The 21,712-nt window shown below is 28.5% G+C and overlaps 1 protein-coding gene across 2 annotated transcripts in view; it reads right to left on the reverse strand.

The window, feature by feature from the left end:
• The window catches only part of LOC148310924 (synaptotagmin-10-like), a 150,112-nt gene extending 136,738 nt beyond the window's left edge, over positions 1–13,374 (reverse strand). For both annotated transcript variants that reach the window (XM_088257605.1, XM_088257607.1), the window contains exon 1: positions 13,181–13,374. In XM_088257605.1, coding sequence (XP_088113731.1) covers positions 13,181–13,355 — 175 coding nt within the window. In that variant the 5' untranslated portion in view covers positions 13,356–13,374. The remainder of the gene's footprint in view (positions 1–13,180) is intronic.
• Positions 13,375–21,712: the final 8,338 nt, after the last annotated feature.

Below are 21,712 nucleotides of genomic sequence, written 5' to 3' on the forward strand. Positions count from 1 at the left end.
ATATGAGCACTTCTGAAATTATCATTATGAAAAACGACAGTTACAACATTTTGAGTGTGTCCAAATACTTGTTCACAAAATCTGGATTATCTCCAATAACAGGAGTTATTTTAATATTATTTTTTGACATCTCATGAAAGATGAAGAAGAATATGGAAGTCTGGGCATTTACGGGCTGACGAGTATATAGTACTTAGATCTCACATGTGAATGAAGAAGTCAACCTAGTAATTTGAGATTGCCAGTCGTGAATAGAATACTGAAATTTACACGTGTATAAAGTGATCACTTTGACCAGCCTGTGGCAGGTTGTAAGGCCTGCAAATAACTAGACTTCCATATTTTTCTTCATCTTTGTGAAGATGTCAATTGAGATAAAAATTGGGTGCTGAAAATCATGAAATAGTAGTTTAAAAAATATATATGACAGAAAATTAGGTAGACAAAGCACTAACTACTATACTGTGGAGTCGAAAATGAATGTCTTCAGCATAAAAATATAAATAAAAAATTAAATTATGAATAAGCAATGGTTCATTTCGTGAAATATTTAAAAAGATGTACAGTGCCTCAAAAAGTATAAAATATCGTCGTTGAACATTTATTTTACTCTAAGCATGAGATAGTTTAAAAAAATCTGTTACTGAAAATCTTGTCATAGAAGTTTTATGTTTAATCTTTAAATTAAAATGAAAAATGAAAAATTTAATTCATTTTACTCTCCATAAGAGATAAATAATAAAATGAGAGCTCAAAGTCATTTTACTCATATTTTAATTTCTTTCTTTTCTAAAGGCACCTTTACGTATTGGAAAAATGATAATGCCCTTCATTCATTCCTTGCAATTTTCACAAGATTGTAAATCTTGATTAGAACCGTCTGCGGTAAAAAAAGAAGGAAAAATTTGATTAGAATCTTTTTAATTTTCATAGATAAATCGCAAATTCAATTCTTTAACAAACAGTATTTGTTCTCCACAATTCATTCCTTTTCCTGTGCGATATTTTAAATTTTAAACTAACTAACCATCACGCCGCTTCCCCGTAGGGGTAGGCAGAGAGAATAGAACGCCACACCACTCTGTCCTTGCAAACATTCTTCGCCTCTTCCACGTTCATGCATCTCCTCATACATACCCGCCGATTGTTACGACTCCTAACCTGACCACTTTCAAGTATTTGGCATACCTGATCGTGCCATGTTTTTCTCGGTCTTCCTCTGCTTCTTTTCCAAATTACATTCGCCTCGTAAATTTGTTTTACCGTTCTTTCCTCGCTCATTCGTTCTACATGTCCAAACCATCTCAACACACCTTTCTTAATTTTATCGATAATGCTTATCTCAGCTTTGCATTCCTTCCTTATTTCACTATTCGAACATCTATCATACATCGTTTTGTCGCACATTCCTCTGAGAGATCGCATTTCGACTGCATTCAGTCTACTTTCATCCTTCTTTTGCCAACTCCATGTTTCACTTCCATACATTAGAGTTGGAAAAAGGACTCCGTTGTGCACTGCCAGTTTAGCTTCCGCTGATAGGTTTTTATTTACTATAACTGATTTTAAATTTTAAATTTTTAAGATTTTAAATTTTCGTTTACGATAAATCAGAACACGATAGTAAAACAAGATCTGACTTTTAGAATCAGCTTTATAAAACTACGATTTTATTATACCTTTAAACAAGAAATCAAAGATCCACTGTAATAATAGTGAATGTCCAAAATATCCAACAGTTGAACTACCGAATAACGCGAATAAAAGTTATAATTTCTACTGATTTATAAAATAATAAATATTAGTTAATAAGTTGAACAACAAGAATAAATTGTATAAACAATGAAATAACAACAACTCGAATATATTTTTTTTATATGTCGTAGTCATACAGGAGAAAGTGACCAAGTGCATTTTTTGCAAAAACGTGATGATTGACTATTTGATATTATACTAGCTTAATATTGCCATGAAAACAATTTCAAAGGATTTTAAACTTGGAAGTATAGTATATTAATTGTTGAAAATGACTAACTGCATTGATGTTTATTTTCTTGCCAAGCAAAAGTGACTTAAATGACCCTTCTGAACATTTTACGTTTTGGTAGTTGGTCGCTTTCTCCTGTACGACTACGACATATCAAAGTGTATGTGAAAAAAAACTATAAAGTTGTTATCTAATTATACATAATGGAATTACACCAATGTCAAAACAAAACCTTAATTTAATAGAATATATCGCCCACTCCTTTCAAGAACGTCATAAATCAAAAAACTTGATTTTTCAGGAGAGTGCTTTTAAAGTTTAAAAATATAATACAATGTATCAAAAATAAAATCAAACCACTTATTGAACTTTTTACTGTGTAACAGATCTTTTTAGGTAAAACCTGAAGGTTTTTTCTCCATTTGAAAAATATTTATTATATTAAAAAAAAATAATTAAACAATACCTTTTCTTCAAAATGCATAAACAACACTTTCTAGCCTGTAGCGAATAGATGTTAAGTTAAAAATATGCCTCTTTTGCCGAGATATAGTACATTTTCTGGGCATTCCGAAAACATGTACAACTGAAAATTGACGATTTTTGATTTATGACGTTCTTGAAAGGAGTGAGCGATATGTGAAATGTTTTGTAAAAACCCAGTGTGGACACATTTTTGTAAATTTTAAATACGTGTACGATGAATAATAAATAAATAATATTATTTCATAAATAAAAAAAAATAATAATAATAATTACTGAAGCTATGAAAAACCATTAGGATTTAGGTGAGCAATTGAAAAAAAATATGATTTTGTTAAAAAAATATTCTTAATCATTACCAAAAAAAACATTCAAACATATAACTGTGTATAACATGTCGCTCACTCCTTTCAAGAACGTCATAAATCAAAAATCGTCAATTTTCAGTTGTGCATGCTTTCGGAATGCCGAGAAAATGTACTATATCCCAGCAAAAGCGGCATATTTTTAACTTAATATTTACCAGTTACAGGGCAGATAGTGTTGTTTTTGCATTTTGAATAAAATGTATTCTTTCGTTATTTTTTTATATATTCTAAATATTTTTCAAAGGGAGAAAAAACCTTCAGGTTTTACCTGTAAATATCTGTTGCACAGTAAAAAGTTTAAAAAGTGGCTTGATATTCATTTTTAACACATTGTATTATATTTTTAAACTTTAAAAACGTTCTCCTGAGAAATCAAATTTTTTGATTTATGACGTTCTTGAAAGGAGTGAGCGATGTGTATAACTGTTTTTTTACAATAATTGCTAAAAATAATAATAAATAAAACATAATGATTTGTTTTCGAAAATGTGCTTTCGGTTCGGAAAACCTTAGTGTGGACATAATTGTAATTTTATTAATATGTGTATAATAAATAAATAGTGAATAAAATGATATTATGAATAAAACATGATTTTGCAATAATATTTGCTTAGCCAGTAGTAAAAAAATTAAACGACAATTTTTAAAAAAAGTTTAATAAAAACTTCCTTTCGTTCAAAAACACTAAATATTAAGTAAACTAATAGAAAATTATTTTAAAAATGCTCTAATATGCATTCAAGACGTTCGACATCTTTTTCTGTTAGTGTTCAGAATTTACACGGTAAATATGACGAAACGATGATTATTGGATTTTTAGCATTACAGCTTTGGAATCTTCAAATACAAATGATTTCAGTTTTAAAGGAAAGTACACCGACGCTTTTTTAGAGGCTTTAAAACGTTTTACGCGATACGCTTTTGTACAAATAAGTCTGTAAAACTGACACTGAAGAAGAGAGAGATTCTGAAAAGAAAAGTGATCGTTCTTTAGAATGTGACAACATGACATAGGATTGATATGTTACAAGTATGAGAGACAGGAAAGCGAAGAGATTTAGGGGTGAAAAGATAAGAACAGGTTTTTAAAGGAGAGAGTAAAGTTGCATGCAAAAAGCACAAAAGGGTAGTTTTTACTAGACTTAAATGGATCAAATAAAGTCTTAAAATTAAAAGACGAAATAGCTATTTATCATAATTGATTTAAATAATAAATGATAAACTTTTACGTACACTTAAGAGCTGTCGTAAGTATTTTATTAAAAATAATTACCATAGTTCTAAAATTTATAGTTTTTTAAACAAGAGAACTTCTCAATATGTGAAAATACAAACAAGTGTGTGTCGAAATAAAAATGTGTTAATTTTTAAAAATTTAAATGTAAAGTTAAACCTTATATTGATTAATTTTTGGTTGAAATATAAATTCAAAAGTATTTTTTAAATTGATTATCGATTGATTCGGCAGTCACTTTGTGGTAAAATCTATCCATTTTGAATTAATGTTTTACTAAGTAAATACCACTATTTCTTAAAATCTACTGTAACACATGTTTCGATGCATTCCGCATCAAACGGTATTTAAAATGATGAGGAATGCATCGAAACACGTGTCGCAGTAGATTTTAAGAAATAGTATTATTTAACTAAGTAAAACATTAATTAAAATAAAAGTGATTTTTCAGCCTCCTCATGATTTTACACTGTGCAAAAAATGGTAAGTAGTAAATATAACACAATGTATTTATTATTCCTGATTTAAGGATGACGTTATAAAAGATAAATACTATTATGAAACACACTGTTTTAGATACGCTGATAGTGGTACTGATAGGACGGAGGTGAACTCATAAGAAGTTCTTAGCGTTTCTGATCACGTACCATTTCAATATAAACCTGGTCTTGTCCCACAAATGCCTGTATGCTGGAGCAATAATAAAAATTAAGGGGCTTCAGTCGACCCAATAATGTCATTAAATATTAATATCAATAATTCACCTTTCATAATCTTATAACTCATATACTTATTGCTTATTTGTTAAGTTTTTTCATTTGCATCTTTTTGTTTTTTGTTTTCTATTTAAATCAAGTATTTGTAGTTTATATTAGCACTTTAATCTATTTATATTTCTAATATCTATTGTATTTTTTTCAGTGCCCTTTGTTGTAACCTAAAATAAAATGTATACCCGCACACTGGCCATGCCTTGTGTTTTTTTTGTATTATTTTTTTTGTACGTAAAATTATAATATATTGTTAAGAGAAAAAAAAAAAGAAAAATCCCTTATCTACTTAGCAGAATCGCATAGGATCGCACAGCAATTATTTTGTGGACAGTCATACTTGCCTGTAAATTTTCGACATTATTTAAACTGTAATTTGAAATACATACATATAACAGTATTATTTTTCAACCCTCTCTAAGTCCTCATTTTTATTAAAATAAAAACGATACATCTATCATATTACGTCGAAACGTATGTAATATTAACGTGTGAATGATTTTTTTTGTTGTCTTCTCAACATAGGTAAAGAATATATTAGTCTGTGTAGTGACCACTTCACACTTGTACAACATTTACTTAACTATCCATGATTGACGACCACACTACTCAATTTTTGGAACTCCTACATATACCTTTAATCTCATGACACTGTACATGTGAGTTTACTGAAGCTACGGTTGGATTGGGAAAGCTATTATTTAGCAGAGACTCTTTTATTTGGATGTAAGTGGAGAAAACCCAGATTTATGAACAAGTATTTGGACACATTCAAAATGTGTAAATATTCGTTTGCCTAATATAATTAATATAAATAAAAATTTCACCAATAGCTTTGAAATTTTTCGTTTAATTTTTACTTCTGACAAGTGAACAAGTATTGAAAAAATACAATTTTAGACCAAAATGGCAGTGCTTTCCGTTGAATCGGCAACACACGCAATATTAAATATAGCAGACAGCGTCCTTCTAAACTAAAATATTGTATAACCGTAACGATTTTAATATTAAACATTTTCGAAATGTGAGCTTGATCTTTTCATTCTATTCTATTTAACCAAATTGAGCCACAACAATGCTTTGCTCAGTCTAATAGTTACAAATTCAAATATTAGATGTCTATTTGCCTTTGAGTCAAATGAAGATTGAATTGATTTTTTTGATGATTAGTGATTTAAGTCTTAATTTTATGCTATATGTAAGATGCAAAATAAATGTATCCACTAAGTATTTGAAGAATTGCTTTTAAGTTTTCTTAGCTGATATTTAGATTATTTGGTACTGGTTAATATTTTTACGAACATTGTAAGACAAACATCTGAAATCATGAAAGTTACGAACTTAAGTTAAAACGGTAGATTACATGAATTCAAATATTTACTTAATTTTGTTAGAAACCCCCAAAACTTATGTTGAAAACGAAGAGTTAAGAAATGGTTGATCTTTCTCCTCATTTGAGATACTTATAAACTTCTCTCCCCTGTAGTATGAATTGGATTTGATCGGTAACTGATTAAAAAACTGTTTATTTTTAAATTCAATTTCTTATAAAGTTATTTTTGATAAAACGCAGTAGTTTTAAAAAAGGTACAAAGTAAAAGAAAAAATCAAATGTTCACACATATTGATTAGTTTTTGTTTTATTAAAATTAAACACTTGAATAATCCACTTTATCGAGTTTTATTTTTATTTACGACTAGTTTGGAAAACGACAGTTGTTTTCATCTTCTGGTACAAATTAAAACTAAAAATTTTTTAGTTTTATTTTGTACCAGAAGATGAAAACAATTGTAGTTTTCGAAACTAGTCGTAAATAAAAATAAAACTCGATAAAGTGGATAATTCAAGTGTTTAATTTTAATAAAATAATCATGTCATTCCACAAAGTTAATGCCGAATCAATAAATAATATAAGTTTTTGTGTTTATAACAAAGCATTGGCTGATTTAAGTGATCACTTTATGACTTGATTGTAAATTTAGACATATCACTGCACTACTTTAAGAATTACATTAGTTACTCTTTCCTTAAAGGGTAAAGTATAAACTCTGACTTTTGTATAAATCATTACATAATATGGCATCAGTCTTTCAAGAAGCGCTGTGCATTCTAGAATAATTGGTTAATAGACACTTCACTCGTGGATCGGCTGCATAAACTGCCTGCATTTATCCCGTATATATTTATTTATATTAATTTAAGTAAAATCATGGTAAATAATAAGAAAACTATCTGATTAAAAGAAATTCTAATAAAATAACTACGTAAATACTTGGGATACCTGAGATGTCAATCATTGGTAGAAAAGTGGATGTTGCAAGTTTGAAAGTAATCATCTAAATAGCCTATGACGGGTGATGAGTCTTGTAAATACCCAGAATTCCATATTCTTTGTCATCTATGGTGAGGTGTATATGTGAATATATATAAATATATATGTAATAAAATACCTAGGTACCTACCTATACATTTTATTAAGTACCTACATAAAGTACAAATCTACCACCAGATGTCGCATGCATCGCACTGAATAAACAAAAGACATCGCATAGAAAAATATTCTGAACTGTCAGAATCAGATAGATAGAAAAATATTGTAAAGATTGATTAACAATAAACTTTTACTGTCGTTACTTCAATTAAAAAGCGCAACGCATTGTTTGTTTTATTTTTACACCCACTATGATTACAAAGAAGAATATTACCACGTTTTATATGTATATATATATATATATATATATATATATATATATATATATATATATATATATATATATATATATATATATATATATATATATATATATATATATATATATATATATATATATATATATATATATATATATATATATATATATATATATATATATATATATATATATATATATATATTAATATATATATTTACATATATACATATTAAACTTAAGGAAATCACCCTTAATTTATAAGCAACCTTTCTAAATTGGAGAAAATGCGGCATCGAATAAACAATTGAAGAACCCTTTCACGCCCTAGTTACTGCAGAAACCTTTTAATAAAGGAAATTTCAAGGATTCTTTCAGTAGATGTAATTATTTGTTTGTCCATCGAAATACGATATTTTCACGAAAAAGCCTTACAAGGTATTGTCTTCCTGTATTTCAATCACCATATTTAGTCGTAATTAATTTTGAAAATATTGTAATTTATTTGAAGAAAGAAAAGTAGATGAAAACGAAGAAAGTAAAAATTAACGTGATTATTTTATTAAATATGTGAATTTGTGAGATCGCATTGTTTAAGGAACTTATGCAATCGAAACGCCATTTCAAGTAACTGTTAAAGAAAATCTAAAAAGGATTATCGATGTCAGTTTCAGACGCTCCTTTTAAACTGATATATGCTTATTAAAACGATCTGTGCGTCAAACACGGCTCCCGTGTCCAAACAAATTTTGGAGCTATGCGTTGACTGGAGTCGTGTTGAATGAAGATGAGGATTTTTTGCCGGTTTTATGTATTTTGAAAAAACGAAATAAATACAATTATTTTTGATGTTTGAAATGAAATTATTCTTCAATTTTATTTAAAAAATATTTTTAAGTATTTAAATTATGCTCTTCTGTCATTATATTTGAAGGTTGAATATTTTTCATTTTACTAATTAAAAAAGCTGACCTTTTTTCACGTTTTGTCTATGAGATACATTAAAAATGAAAAAACATATTATGAGAACACCTGTAGTTCTTGAAACTAGTCGTGTTTATACTAATAAACTGAAAAAAGTGGCACTACTTCAATTTGAAATTTGTATTTAATTTTTATATTTGAATTATTAAACCACTTTACAAAACATTTCCTTTTCGAACTTTAAAAAATAAAACAACTCTGTTTTACCCATTTTTTATTGGTTCACTTTTTCCAACCGGTTTTGACAAGAACATTGTCATCATCGGGGTTTATATACTTATTCTAAAACATTTAATAATTTATTTAATTTTACTAATTCTAAACCGGTTGGAAAAAGTGTACCAAGAAAAAGTGGTTAAAAAAATTTTTGATTTTATTTATAAAATTGATAAAGTGTGCCACAAAGTATCTGCGAAAAACATTCAAGAAATTTCCTTTTTAATTTTACACTCGACGGCGACGGCAAAAAAGGATAAGTAAATAATAATTACGTTTGGTTCGTATATTCAACCTACGAGTTATTACTATGGATTACCACCACTTCACAGGTAGCTTGCACTTCATATTCTATGGACTCTAACAGGTTGTACATAAATGCAATTATTGAGAAATGACTTGAAACATTACGGTCTCAAGCTGACTTAAGCTGAATTTGCAGGTAAAGCTGGATTTGCAACTATTATACGCATTTATCTGATGCACATGTAATATTGAAATAGCGTTAATTAATCGCCTAAGACTTTAGAGGTAATATTCTTCAATGCACTGAATATATATATATATATATATATATATATATATATATATATATATATATATATATATATATATATATATATATATATAAAAATATAAATAAATATACACATATATATATATATATATATATATATATATATATATATATATATATATATATATATATATATATATATATATATATATATATATATATATATATATATATATGTATATATATATATATATATATATATATATATATATATATATATATATACACACACACATGTGTGTGTGTATAAGCGCAATTTAACGGCGTGCGTGGTTAGTTAGTTAGTAACGTGAAGACTTTTCATCACTGTTGCCCACAAATCAGAAATGCACACGGGTGTAAAAAGTTGCATCCCCCTACAAATTGTTATCCTCACAAAACATGTTGCACGCTGGTGTATCTGAATGGATCGTAACCTTGCCACTCGGCGGTGCCGTGTGGTATCGATCGGCCGACATTGACCCAGGACTCTGGTCAGGGTTGGACTACCCACAGCCTGCTGGCGGGGGCGCAGCTTGCAGGCGAAGGGGGTGGATTCGTGCACCTGGATGCATCCCTTTCCGGCGCTTAAAGTTGCAGGCGGATAGGGCAAAGAGAATTTTCAATTCTGATCCTCTTTTAATATTTTTTTATTGGATTGAAATACCATAAAATGCGTATGAAAAAATACTTTTCGTTTTTTGTTGTTGATGAATACAAACCGAGAGAAATTCATTATTTTAATATACGAGGACATTAAAAAATACATGTGGTGTCGATAAATACAAATAGCGTTAGAGTAAGGTCCTTACAATATATGCCTGTAATCAAATTAACCAGGTACCTGACATATTGTCGTCGTACAGGAGAAAGGGACCAAGTAACAAAACGTAAAATGTTCAGGAGGGCCATTTAAGTCACATTTGCTTGGCAAGATAATAAATTCAATGTAGCTAGTCATTTTTAAAAAGTCAATATATTATAATTCCAAGTTTAAAATCCTTTGGAATTTATTCAGGGCAATATTAAGCTAGCAAGATACCAAATAGTCAATTATCAGGTTTTGTAAAAAATGCACTTGGTCACTTTCTCCTGTATGACTACGGTATATAAAATAGAACCCAGTCAGGGATCCAAAAAGAATAAACTGAAAAAACACTTTAATATTATTTGTGTTAGGGATATTTTTGTGGAAAGATATTTGTGTTAGTGATTAATTTTATTTTCTTATTTGTTTCCTTTAAACATGCCTTTTTACTGTACGTATTTAATGTTTTATATTTTATATTTTGCCCTGTAATAGTTTGTGCAGTCTTGTTATCCCATATCCCAAAACGAGAAATGAAAATCACTCATCGGGAAAATTATGTACATGACTTATGTATGTAATATGTCTTTTAAAAAAATGACAATAAATAAATGTTTTTTGTTAGCTTAACTCTATATTACTAAACTATCCTACGGGTGACGTTGTTACTCAACATTCGTAAAAAAATATGACAAATAAAACGTGAATTAATACGATAGTCAAAAACTTTTATTATTCAGAAGTCATAGTCACATTTTTGGGTTCAAAGGATCACATTATAATGAAAAAAAAATATGGTACATTAGGAGGACACTGTAAAGCAGGGGGCGAGGGAACGACGCGAACATGGTTTTATTCAGAAATTTTCATTTTGCCGTCGTAATTTTTACGATTGTTTAGTATTCTAGGGTTGAAGAACTTGGGTTTGAAAATAAGATTCAAGCTTTGCTAGAGAGGTGGAACCAATCCCTAACTCTTAAGCTCATAAAATCGATCACAAAAAAAACAGAACTTGAGTAGTTTTTGTTATTATCTAATTTTAATGCAAGAATTTTTTTTACTCAGAAATATTACTAAGAAATATTCATTGTTTTTATTGTTTTTTTTTTCTCCATCATAATTTTTGTTTATTAGTCAGACTCGAAGTTGTGCATGCTGAATAATTACTGAATGAATTACAAAACGCCAATATACAAAGGTTATCTGAAGAAATGGGAGATTATTGACATAAAATTACGATCTTCTAAAATTAAAAGAAAGTAAGCTTTCCGGTAACTACAATCAACTATGAAAATAAAGTTTAAAAACTTATGTTGTTCAAATAGTGGTGGTAATCTTAACATTCGTATTTACTTAAAAAAAACATTAACTAGTTGTTTGGAGTGATTGTAGGACAAGAGAGTTACTACGAGAAAAATATGTTGGCCAATTCAACATATGTACGATTAGACGTAAATAATAATATTTGGAAAACAAGTTAGAACGTGAGTTAATGACATATAATAAAAAAATGTTTTTAATTGACTGCCCTAACAAAATAGCAACGACCAAAACATTATAATTGTTGCAATATTTTATTGTCGTTATAATCTGACACCAGAAAAGATTCACGTAGTTCATCTTGTTTACATAATTTGTATTTCCTATATACATTATTTTAATAACCTTAATGCATTATTTTAATAACCTTAATGCATTAGTTATTACACAAAAAAATCATTTTTAGAAATAATAAAAAAATTGGTATAAAAAAAACACAACATGGGTATAAATAAATCTGTACCTGATTTGTGTTTTGAATTTGTATATTCTCAAATTAAATTTACGTATGAAATTTATTGTGACACGTGTTTAGATGCATTCTGCAACCTTTTAATTAAAAAAAAACAGTGATATTTACCGCATGAAATATATATTAATTAAAAAAATAAATAAATCGGTTCACCGTTGTCGATAAGTCGAAAGCTAATGATTGAAAGAATAAACTAAAGATTTTGAATAAAAAACTTTGAAAAATGCTATAAAATATAACAAAACCGTTTCATTTATTGATTCGGCAATATATTTTTTTTTAAAATTCAATATTTTTAATTGAGGCTTCACCACACAAATATCTTTATTTCTTAAAATCTATTGTGACAAGTATTTCAATGCATTTTGCAAAATTTTCATTTAACGAAAGAGTGTATTTTTTTTGTTATATTTAAACATTTTAAATTCAGGTTTCACTAGGTAAATAACTCCTTTTCTTGTGACACATATTTCGATACATTTTGCAATATTCTAATTTTAAGAAATAACAATATTAACTGAGTCAAAATAAAATTGATGTAAATAAATAAAATAAAAATGATTCCATTAAATTTAATCGGCAGTCAGTTGTTGATGATATTCAAAACATTTTTAATTTATAAAACACTAGGTAAATATACCACTATTTATTTCAATTTATTGCGTCACGTATTATTTCAATGCATTTTGCAACATTTTAGTTTTAAGAAATGGTGGTGAAACCAAGTGAAATTAAGATTAATTAAAAAAAAAAGTTAATTTTCTTACCGTTGTCATCTAAATCCAAAACTAATGATTGAAAAAATAATAAAAAAATACAAATAATATACTTTCATTAATTAACATTATAGTAGAATCTATTCAGAAATAATGGTATTTGCTAAGTTAAACTTAAATTGAATAAATAAATAATATAGTTTCATTAATTGATCACGCCATTTCTGCGTAATATTCTTAGATTTTTAATTTAGATTTCACTAGGTAAAAATCGTAATTCTTGCATTCGATGCATACATGCAACATTTTGAGGTATTTTTGCATTTATTGTAACTGCAGACAGTTGGTAGAATTCCATATCGAATTGTTAGGTAATATATCCAAAATAAAACACGGTTTTTATTGGATTGAATTCTACATTTACTAATGTTTATTTTAATACTAGTATTAGATTAATACTACTAGTATTAGATGAATACTATTAATAGGTATTTTTGCATTTGAAATTTTTTATATATTCTGGTATTTACTGTGTAAAATTTAGATTAATTAAACAAATAAATGAATTCTCTCACCGTTGTCGTCTAGGTCCAAAACCCTCGCCTGCTGCTCCCCCTCGCGCAACAGGTCCGGCGCGGAGAGTGTGGTATTCCCGAGTCGGTCGCCCGCACTGAGCAGTGCGCTCGCGGCGCGCGCGAAGGCTCTGTCTGGCTGTGCGTCGCTGTACGCCGCGGGCCCGAGCACACCCATCACGAGCGGATGCCTGGACGCGAATGGGCCGGGCGGCGCGACGCGGACGCTGGGCGGACGAGCGGGGAGAGACTAGGGTACTCAAGTCTCAGTACTTACCTCGAAGTATGCAAGACGTACTTATTTCATTATTGTTCTATGTTGTTTCACATTTTCAATACATTTCGCAAAGTCTGCGTACTTACCTCGAAGTTTGCAAGACGTACTTATTTCATTATTATTTAACGTTGTTTCACATTTTGAATAAAAAGTATGCAAGACGTACTTTTTTCATTATTATTTAACGTTGTTTCACATTTTCAATAAATTTCACAAAGTCTTACCTCGAATATGCAAGACGTAGTTTTTTCATTATTATTTAACGTTGTTTCACATTTTCAATAAATTTCGAAAAGTCTTACCTCGAAGTATGTAAGACGTACTAATTTCATTATTATTTAATGTTGTTTCACATTTTCAATAAATTTCGCAAAGTCTGAGTACTTACCTCGAAGTATGCAAGACGTACTTATTTCATTATTACTTAACGTTGTTTCACATTTTGAATAAATTTCGCAAAGTCTTACCTCGAAGGATGCAAGACAAACTTTTTTCATTATTATTTAACGTTGTTTCACATTTTCAATAAATTTCGCAAAGTCTTACCTCGAAGTATGTAAGATGTACAAATTTCATTATTATTTAATGTTGTTTCACATTTTCAATAAATTTCGCAAAGTCTGTGTACTTACCTCGATGTATGCAAGATGTACTTATTTAATTATTATTTTATGTTGTTTCACATTTTCAATAAATTTTGCAAAGTCTTACCGCGAAGTATGTAAGACGTACTAATTTCATTATTATTTAATGTTGTTTCACATTTTCAATAAATTTCACAACTTAGATTAAAACAAATTAAAACATGGTTCAAAATCCGCAATGATCCATTATATATTTTTTTTACCCAGTCATATATATAATCAAAGGAACAATCCAATATTGATATATAAACATTTAAAATTACTGCCGGTACTTGAAATATTGTAGATGAGTATCATCGTCGAACAACAAACTAGATATCGAAATCTTTTAGTACACAACCATGATCCACGATTTACACACAACGAAGGTTTGATAGTCCCAAGAATAAACAGTAAATATGGGAGTCAAACACTGCAATATATCGTTACGAACATTTTTAATTTGCTGTCGATGGATGTTAGAGGTCAAAATAAAATATAGAACAAAGGCAAATAAAGGAATGAGTAAATGATCAAGAGTTAATTTTATGAAAATTGTAAAATTTAAATATTCTTAATTTTTCTCTCTTTTTGTGTGTTTATTATTAGGTTAAAATGGTTAAAATCAATGAATCAACTTCTACGACAAGACACAAGGTGACTTGGTGGGTTTTTACAAAATATTTTTTTAAAATATGTTATAAAAAAAATGCTTTGCAAGAGCAGGTCTGTCAGGAAGCCTAGATGCTTCTGTATCAGATCTGGGAATGCGGTGGGACAGCTTTCAATTTCATTATTATTGTTTTATGTGCCCATAATTATGAATGTGCCGTAAGTCATGTTTTCTTCGTTTTGAGATATTTAAAGGCTTGCGTTTCAATGTTTTAAAAATATTTTTACATTGAACAATATAGGGTTTCAAAACCTTTGTAGTCTACTAGGTTTACAGTTTATTTTGACATATAAATTTTGCATGGAACTTGTAAGGAAAAAATATTTTTTCTTTTTCATATGACTTAGACTGTTTTAAAAAAACAGAATAAATTATGCTCATTCTAAAAAAGGAGTCTAAGTCATTTTTAGTATAAATAATTATGGGCACATACCATATATTGACATGTGAAACATAGGAAAAATTGTAAAAGAAAATCACTTGTTTTTTACCACTTCAGTTAATTTTATTATAACGACTAGTTTTGGAAGCCATGCTTCCATCTTTATATAAACATGAAGATGGTAGTGTAGCTTCCAAAACAAGTTGTAATAATAAAATATACTCAAGTGGTAAAAAAACAAGTATTTATCATGTCTTACCACAAAATGAATACCGAAACAATAGAGAAAAATTGTTAGTAAATTATACAGGAGTCTTTTCTACACGATTAATTTTGGTTGGTTGGAAGATATTGTTTTTTAGCAATAAACCCGCCAATGTACTTATTTATTTTCTGTACATGAAGTTTAAATAAATAAATACATTTTCAAAAAGAGTAAAAATTAGTAAAAATTAATCCTGTTTTAATTTTTTTTAATTTTTCGTTCTTACATTTATTGTGGTTTTTATTGATGGCCATAGACATATAAATAAATAAAAATAAATACGAGTGATCTACAATAGCGATTAACGGTTAATATTGTAATTATAATATTTCAATGCTACGTTGTGTCAATTTTTTAAATAACCAGTTACTTAAAGATATTTCAGATTTCAAAACACGATAATTTAAATTTTTAATTTTAAGGAAAACTTCATTTTGAATTAGGTTTTGACCAAAATTTCTTGATTTCGACTTCGTTTATGGACCAAAGCGATTAGGAAACTAAAGTTTTAATTGTGCGTCTTTTAAGGCAAATTTGAGCTCAGCAAATTGACTAATGAAATCAGGCTACATCTCACTCCTTTACCCATTGGTCTAATCTCATTGGACAATTTGCAAATGTCGCATTCATTTTGAAGTTGAATTAGTTCAACATAAAGCCCAGAATATCTTAAATATATGTAAAAGTATTAATATATTAAAAAAAGACGACCGCAAGATTAGAAAACGTAAAAAAGACTGTAATTACCTTAAAAATGTAAAGGATGGCACAATAATTAATTTATTACATTTTTTGACATCTCAACACAGATAAAGAAAATATGGATGTCTGGGTATTTACAGGGCTTGTGACTTATCATAGGTTGGTTTATTGATCACTTTACACACCACTTTTCACCAATTCTGCCTATTGTTGAAAAGCACACTTTTTTTACTCTCCTTGATATATTGATCAATCTCGTGACACAGTACATACATTTATGTTCCCAATAGTCATCTATGTTGGAGTGAGGAAAGCTTTTTTTTAAGTAGACTTTATTCACCTTTATTTATTCGTAGAAATTTTGCTTTTAAAAACTTTCTTGCATATCCTAGTCAATATATAATAAACTTCCATGTTTAAAATCCTTTGGGATTTTTTCCAAGGCAATATTAAGCTAGTAAGATATCAAATAGTCAATGATCACGTTTTTGTAAAAAATGCACTTGGTCACTTTCTCCTGTATGGAGAACAGGAGAAACGTTCTCCTGAAAAATCAAGTTTTTTGATTTATGACGTTCTTGAAAGGAGTGAGCGATATGTTACATATCCTCGATACGTTGGGTTACTTTATATAAAAAAACTTGAGTGCATATGTTCGATGTGTTTGATATCTTATTATATGAAAACTAAAGTACATATATTTGATATCTTCAATATGTTTGATATCTTATTTTATAAAAAAAAAAACTTATTATAGAAAAAAATTCGTAGATATGTTTGATATCTTCGATATTTTATTATGTAAAAACTTAAGTAGGTACATACGTTCGATATTTTCAGTCTCTTTTATATGAAAACTTATGTGCATATGTTCGATAACTTCGATATCTTATTATTTAAAAACTTTCGTGCATATGTTCGATATCATCGATATTTCATTTTACAAAAATTTTTATATAAAAACTTAAGTGCATATGTTCGATATGTTCGATATCTTATTATACTAAAACTTTCATGCATATGTTCGATATTTTATTATGTAAAAACATAAGTACATAAGTTCGATATGGTCGGTATCTTTTATATAAAAACTTAAGTGCGTATGTTCGATATCTTATTTAAAAAAAATATGTGCATATGTTCGATAATTTCGATATTTTATTTCACAAAAATTTAAGTACGTATGTTCGAAATCTTTGATACGTTTTTTTTTTTATGAAAACTTTAGTACATACGTTCGATATATTATTATTTAAAAACTTCAGTGCATATGTTCGATATCATATTATGTACCAATTTAAGTAATGGTCAGCATGCTCGCCTACCGTTCTGGAGGTCCCGGGTTCGATTCCCAGGGGGGTTTAATAAATATAAGTGATTTTTTCACTGTAATATTTATTCAATGTTACACTGGACTGGTACCTGAAGTGGAGGGCTGATCACCTTTCCTTCATGTGTAATCGATCGAGATAACACTGCATTTATATGAAGCAGTGCCCTATGCACCATTAGGGTGCGGTAAGGGTTTTATTATTTTTATTATTAAGTGAATACATTAGATACTGCTCGGGAGCTGTCATACACGCTTAATTTACTCCAAATTTTGGATATATATGTATCCTGTCCGTAAGCGGGTTTCTGTAAATTTTGGACTCTGTAGATGGCGCTGCGGTCAAATGTGAAAATCCGTTATTTCTCCGGAACCAATGGACCGAATGACAATTAAATGTCGCATGCTCTCGCGCTGGAAAACCACTAAAATTATTTATGTACATAGAAGCTGGGGAAACAAGGATTACAGTACACTGATTAGCATTAAAATATTCGTACATATTACCATATTTTATATTGTAATATTTTCAACATTTTCACTTATTCTTACAATAAAAACATTTATTGAAATTTACATAAATTATTTTTACCAAAAAAACCCTTCTGTGCGGGACAACGTCCGTATATACATATATATATATATATATATATATATATATATATATATATATATATATATATATATATATATATATATATATATATATATATATATATATATATATATATATATATATATATATATATATATACATATATATATATATATATATATATACATATATAAACGGATGTTGTCAATCACTCGCTGGAGCATTGTTCTTGGAATACTGTTGATTTCCTCTGTTAATCCTCTATATAAGTGTGTGTGTATATATACATACAAACATAAATTTTATATTTTACTAAACAATAAAAATCCAGTTGCTCCGCAACACAATGAGGTATTTTCTTAAATCAATTGATGACTTACAACTTATATTTCTTTCTTACTAATAGGTCACAAACGACTAATCCTACCCGATCCCAACAAAAAAGGCAGAAAATCGAATAAAATATGAAATCTGTGCGTAATCGTAAGCTAATTCTTTATCATCTTAAAGCTCTCAGTATAAAAATATTAAATTAAATTTGATTTGCAAGATAAAAAATAATGAGAAGATCCTCGTATTTAAATTCAGCACATGTGTCTCGAAAAGGACTCCATTATTGAGCTTCAAAACGGAGGTACTTATTTCATTATTATAAAATATGAAATCAAATATGAATCACATATTTTTTTCTGTATCCTTCGTTGTCCTTGAGATTTGAGCAAATATTTCGTCACACGTAATGAGCTAGTTTCTCATTATGCTGTAAGGTTTTTGAAGGTTTCAAAGTTTTTTTGCGAAGTTTTTGTATCAATTAACATAATGAATTAAAATCATTAGTTTATTTGGCAGTATGTACATACGTACATATCCATCTTTGAGGAGATGACAAGGTTCTTGTCGAAACCGGTTGGAGAAAAGTACCATAAATTAAAGTGGTTAAAAACAAAATTTTTGTTTTATGCTTTTTGTTTATTTTTTTATAATTTTTGTTTATTTTTTTTAAATGTGCCACAAAGTATCTGCAAAAACTTTTGTTTTCATATTTCAATAATACTCTATAAAGTATAATAAATGCCAATTCATTAAAAATAAAAAGTTGGGGAAGAACTTTTTTTCCTTTGACGAAATTCCATGTGTTAAAACGATATTTTCTGTATCTAAAAGGGATGTCTCTTTTTTTATTTTAAGGTAAATTCGAATCGTTTGATGTAATTTCCATGATAGATTTTTTGTACAATGATTAACGTATTTACTATAAATCTGTTTAAAAAAGAAAACGGAACAACCTTTGCAGGAACTTGTGCAGAAGAGATAAGGATTGCATTGTTTTTGCTTGTAAAATCGCGATTTTAAACTGAAAACACTGTATGAAAATGAGATAGATCAGTATACATGACAGTATAAATATAATTAGATAAAGAAATAGCATTAAAATACTGGTTTAAAAACTTGGGTTGTAAAAATTAATTTAATAAAATTGGGTTGTGGTCCAGTGTTGTGGACTCTAAGTCAGAATTTTTGGGTTCGAGCCCACTCTTTATTTTTATAACGGGTTTCTGAAAAATTGTATGTTTTTAATAAGAACACGTATATTTGTCATTTAAAAAATAAAAACATTTGTTCTCAATATTTGTTTTTTCTATTCACTTTTGCTTAAAGGGTCACCATATTCAGAAATCTATGAATAATATTTATTAATTTACTATTTGTTCGATATTATTAAAATAAAAAATGAAACAGAAATGAATAAAATATTTTTATTCCGGGAAAATATTTTGTTACTCAGTAAATCAAACTTTCAAACATATTAACATACGATTTGCATTAAATATGAATATCAAATGAAATGTTAATATTTCAAATATTCTTCTTCAGGTAATATCATATTCTGCGCTTCCTTTTTCACTTGTAATTTGATATACGAAAATAAAGGTGCCTTGTACAAAATATGCCTCCAAATTTTCTCGTTTCATACAGCGTTGAGCTCAACCTTTAAAGCGCAAGTTTAAATCAAATTTAATATAATATTATTATCCAGAGAGCTTTCGTATGATAAACAGTTAGCTCAGTAAACAAAGCACTCTCAGATATGTAGTCATAAACAGAATGTTCTCGGTTTGAGTTCCGGAGAAGCGTATAATAAGCCTTGGTATAATGAAATCGCATGTTGATTTAAATATTTTTATATAATATATGATGTTTATATATTTTTTAAAATTAAAAACTTGCATAAACCACATTAATGAGTTTTATTTATATAAACGACTAGTTTCGAAAACATCTGTAAGTTTTCGAAACTAGTCGTATATATAAATAAAACTCATTAAACTCATTCAAGTGTTAAATTTAAAAAAAAAAATCATTCCATGTCACATGTCATTCCACAAAGTTAATGCTGAATCAATAAATAATATGATGATTATAATATACAATACATACATATGTATATACAAATGTGTTACTAACTGTATGCTGATGATGATCTTCTTCTTCCTGGCTCCATCCCAACTTATCGCCTTTGTAGACTGTTAGGGTCAGCTACCCTCGTCCTCTAGTTGTAGGTTCTTATCATATCATATCCAACGTCACGTAGGTCATGCCTTTGCATCATGTTATCTTTTTGTAACATCCATGAATTTTTTGGTCTTCTTCTAAATGTCTTTGGAGGGAGATCCATTTCGAAAGCCTGGTTTAAAATATATTCAGGTTCTCCACGCCCTATGTGCCCATACCAACTCAATAGCCTTTTCTATGCCTTACTTTTGATGCCTATTACCCTAGTCTTCCACAAACTCTTTATTTTGTATACAACATTTTAAGTGTGTTCAAATACTTGTACACAAAATCTGGATTGTCTCCAAATACAGGAGTTATTTTCATATTACTTTTTGACATCTTATCAAAGATGAAGAAGAATATGGAAGTCTGGGCATTTATTTTGTCTCTAAAGGGCACTTCAGCTGACCGTCTGAGCATCAGATCACCAGCAGCAGTTTCTAGTTGCCTAGAATAGTTATTATACATCGTTTAGCATTCGGATCCAAAGATGAAAGCGTGCCTAACAATTGCAAATAAGTGAATTTAAAAATAAATGAACAATTTTTGCCTCTAACCTTACTATTGATGTGAATGCGTGAATTTTTATTATTTTGTCTCTAAGGGACAGTGTTTTGGTTATTATGAAACTAAAATAGCTCTTTTTCTCTAACAAACGCTCTTTCAAATGAATCGTTAAATTTCATCGAGTAGTGATGTTTTGAACGAAGTAACTCTGTGGCAAATTAAGTTACTTTTGTTTTATCTTGAGTTATTCTAGAGTCCGGTATCAGGTCAAGGTATTTTCTGGACTTTCAACATCTTGAAAAGTACCATCCGTTGAATTTCTAGTTTTATTTTAGAATAAAACACTTTTTATTTATACTCAATTTTGAAAAATTTATTCAATTTCGTTTTTCAAAACCCAATACATAATTTTTTCAATGCCCATTATTTGATGAATTGCAGCATAATTTTCGTAATTGATTTTGTTTTGATAAAATTAATTTTACTTCGAAATAAATTTATGTTTTTTTTTTAAAGAAAATATTCATTGAAAGGAATGGAGTCAAAAAATATAAAAACACGTTTTTAACATATATTCTAAAAAAAAACAATCCAATGTTAAATATATTCTAAAAAAAAGCCCGTG

This window comes from Brachycentrus maculatus, unplaced genomic scaffold, assembly GCF_059751285.1.
Source record: "Brachycentrus maculatus isolate JH-2025_06_01 unplaced genomic scaffold, ASM5975128v1 h1tg000085l, whole genome shotgun sequence".
Taxonomy (NCBI): domain Eukaryota; kingdom Metazoa; phylum Arthropoda; class Insecta; order Trichoptera; family Brachycentridae; genus Brachycentrus; species Brachycentrus maculatus.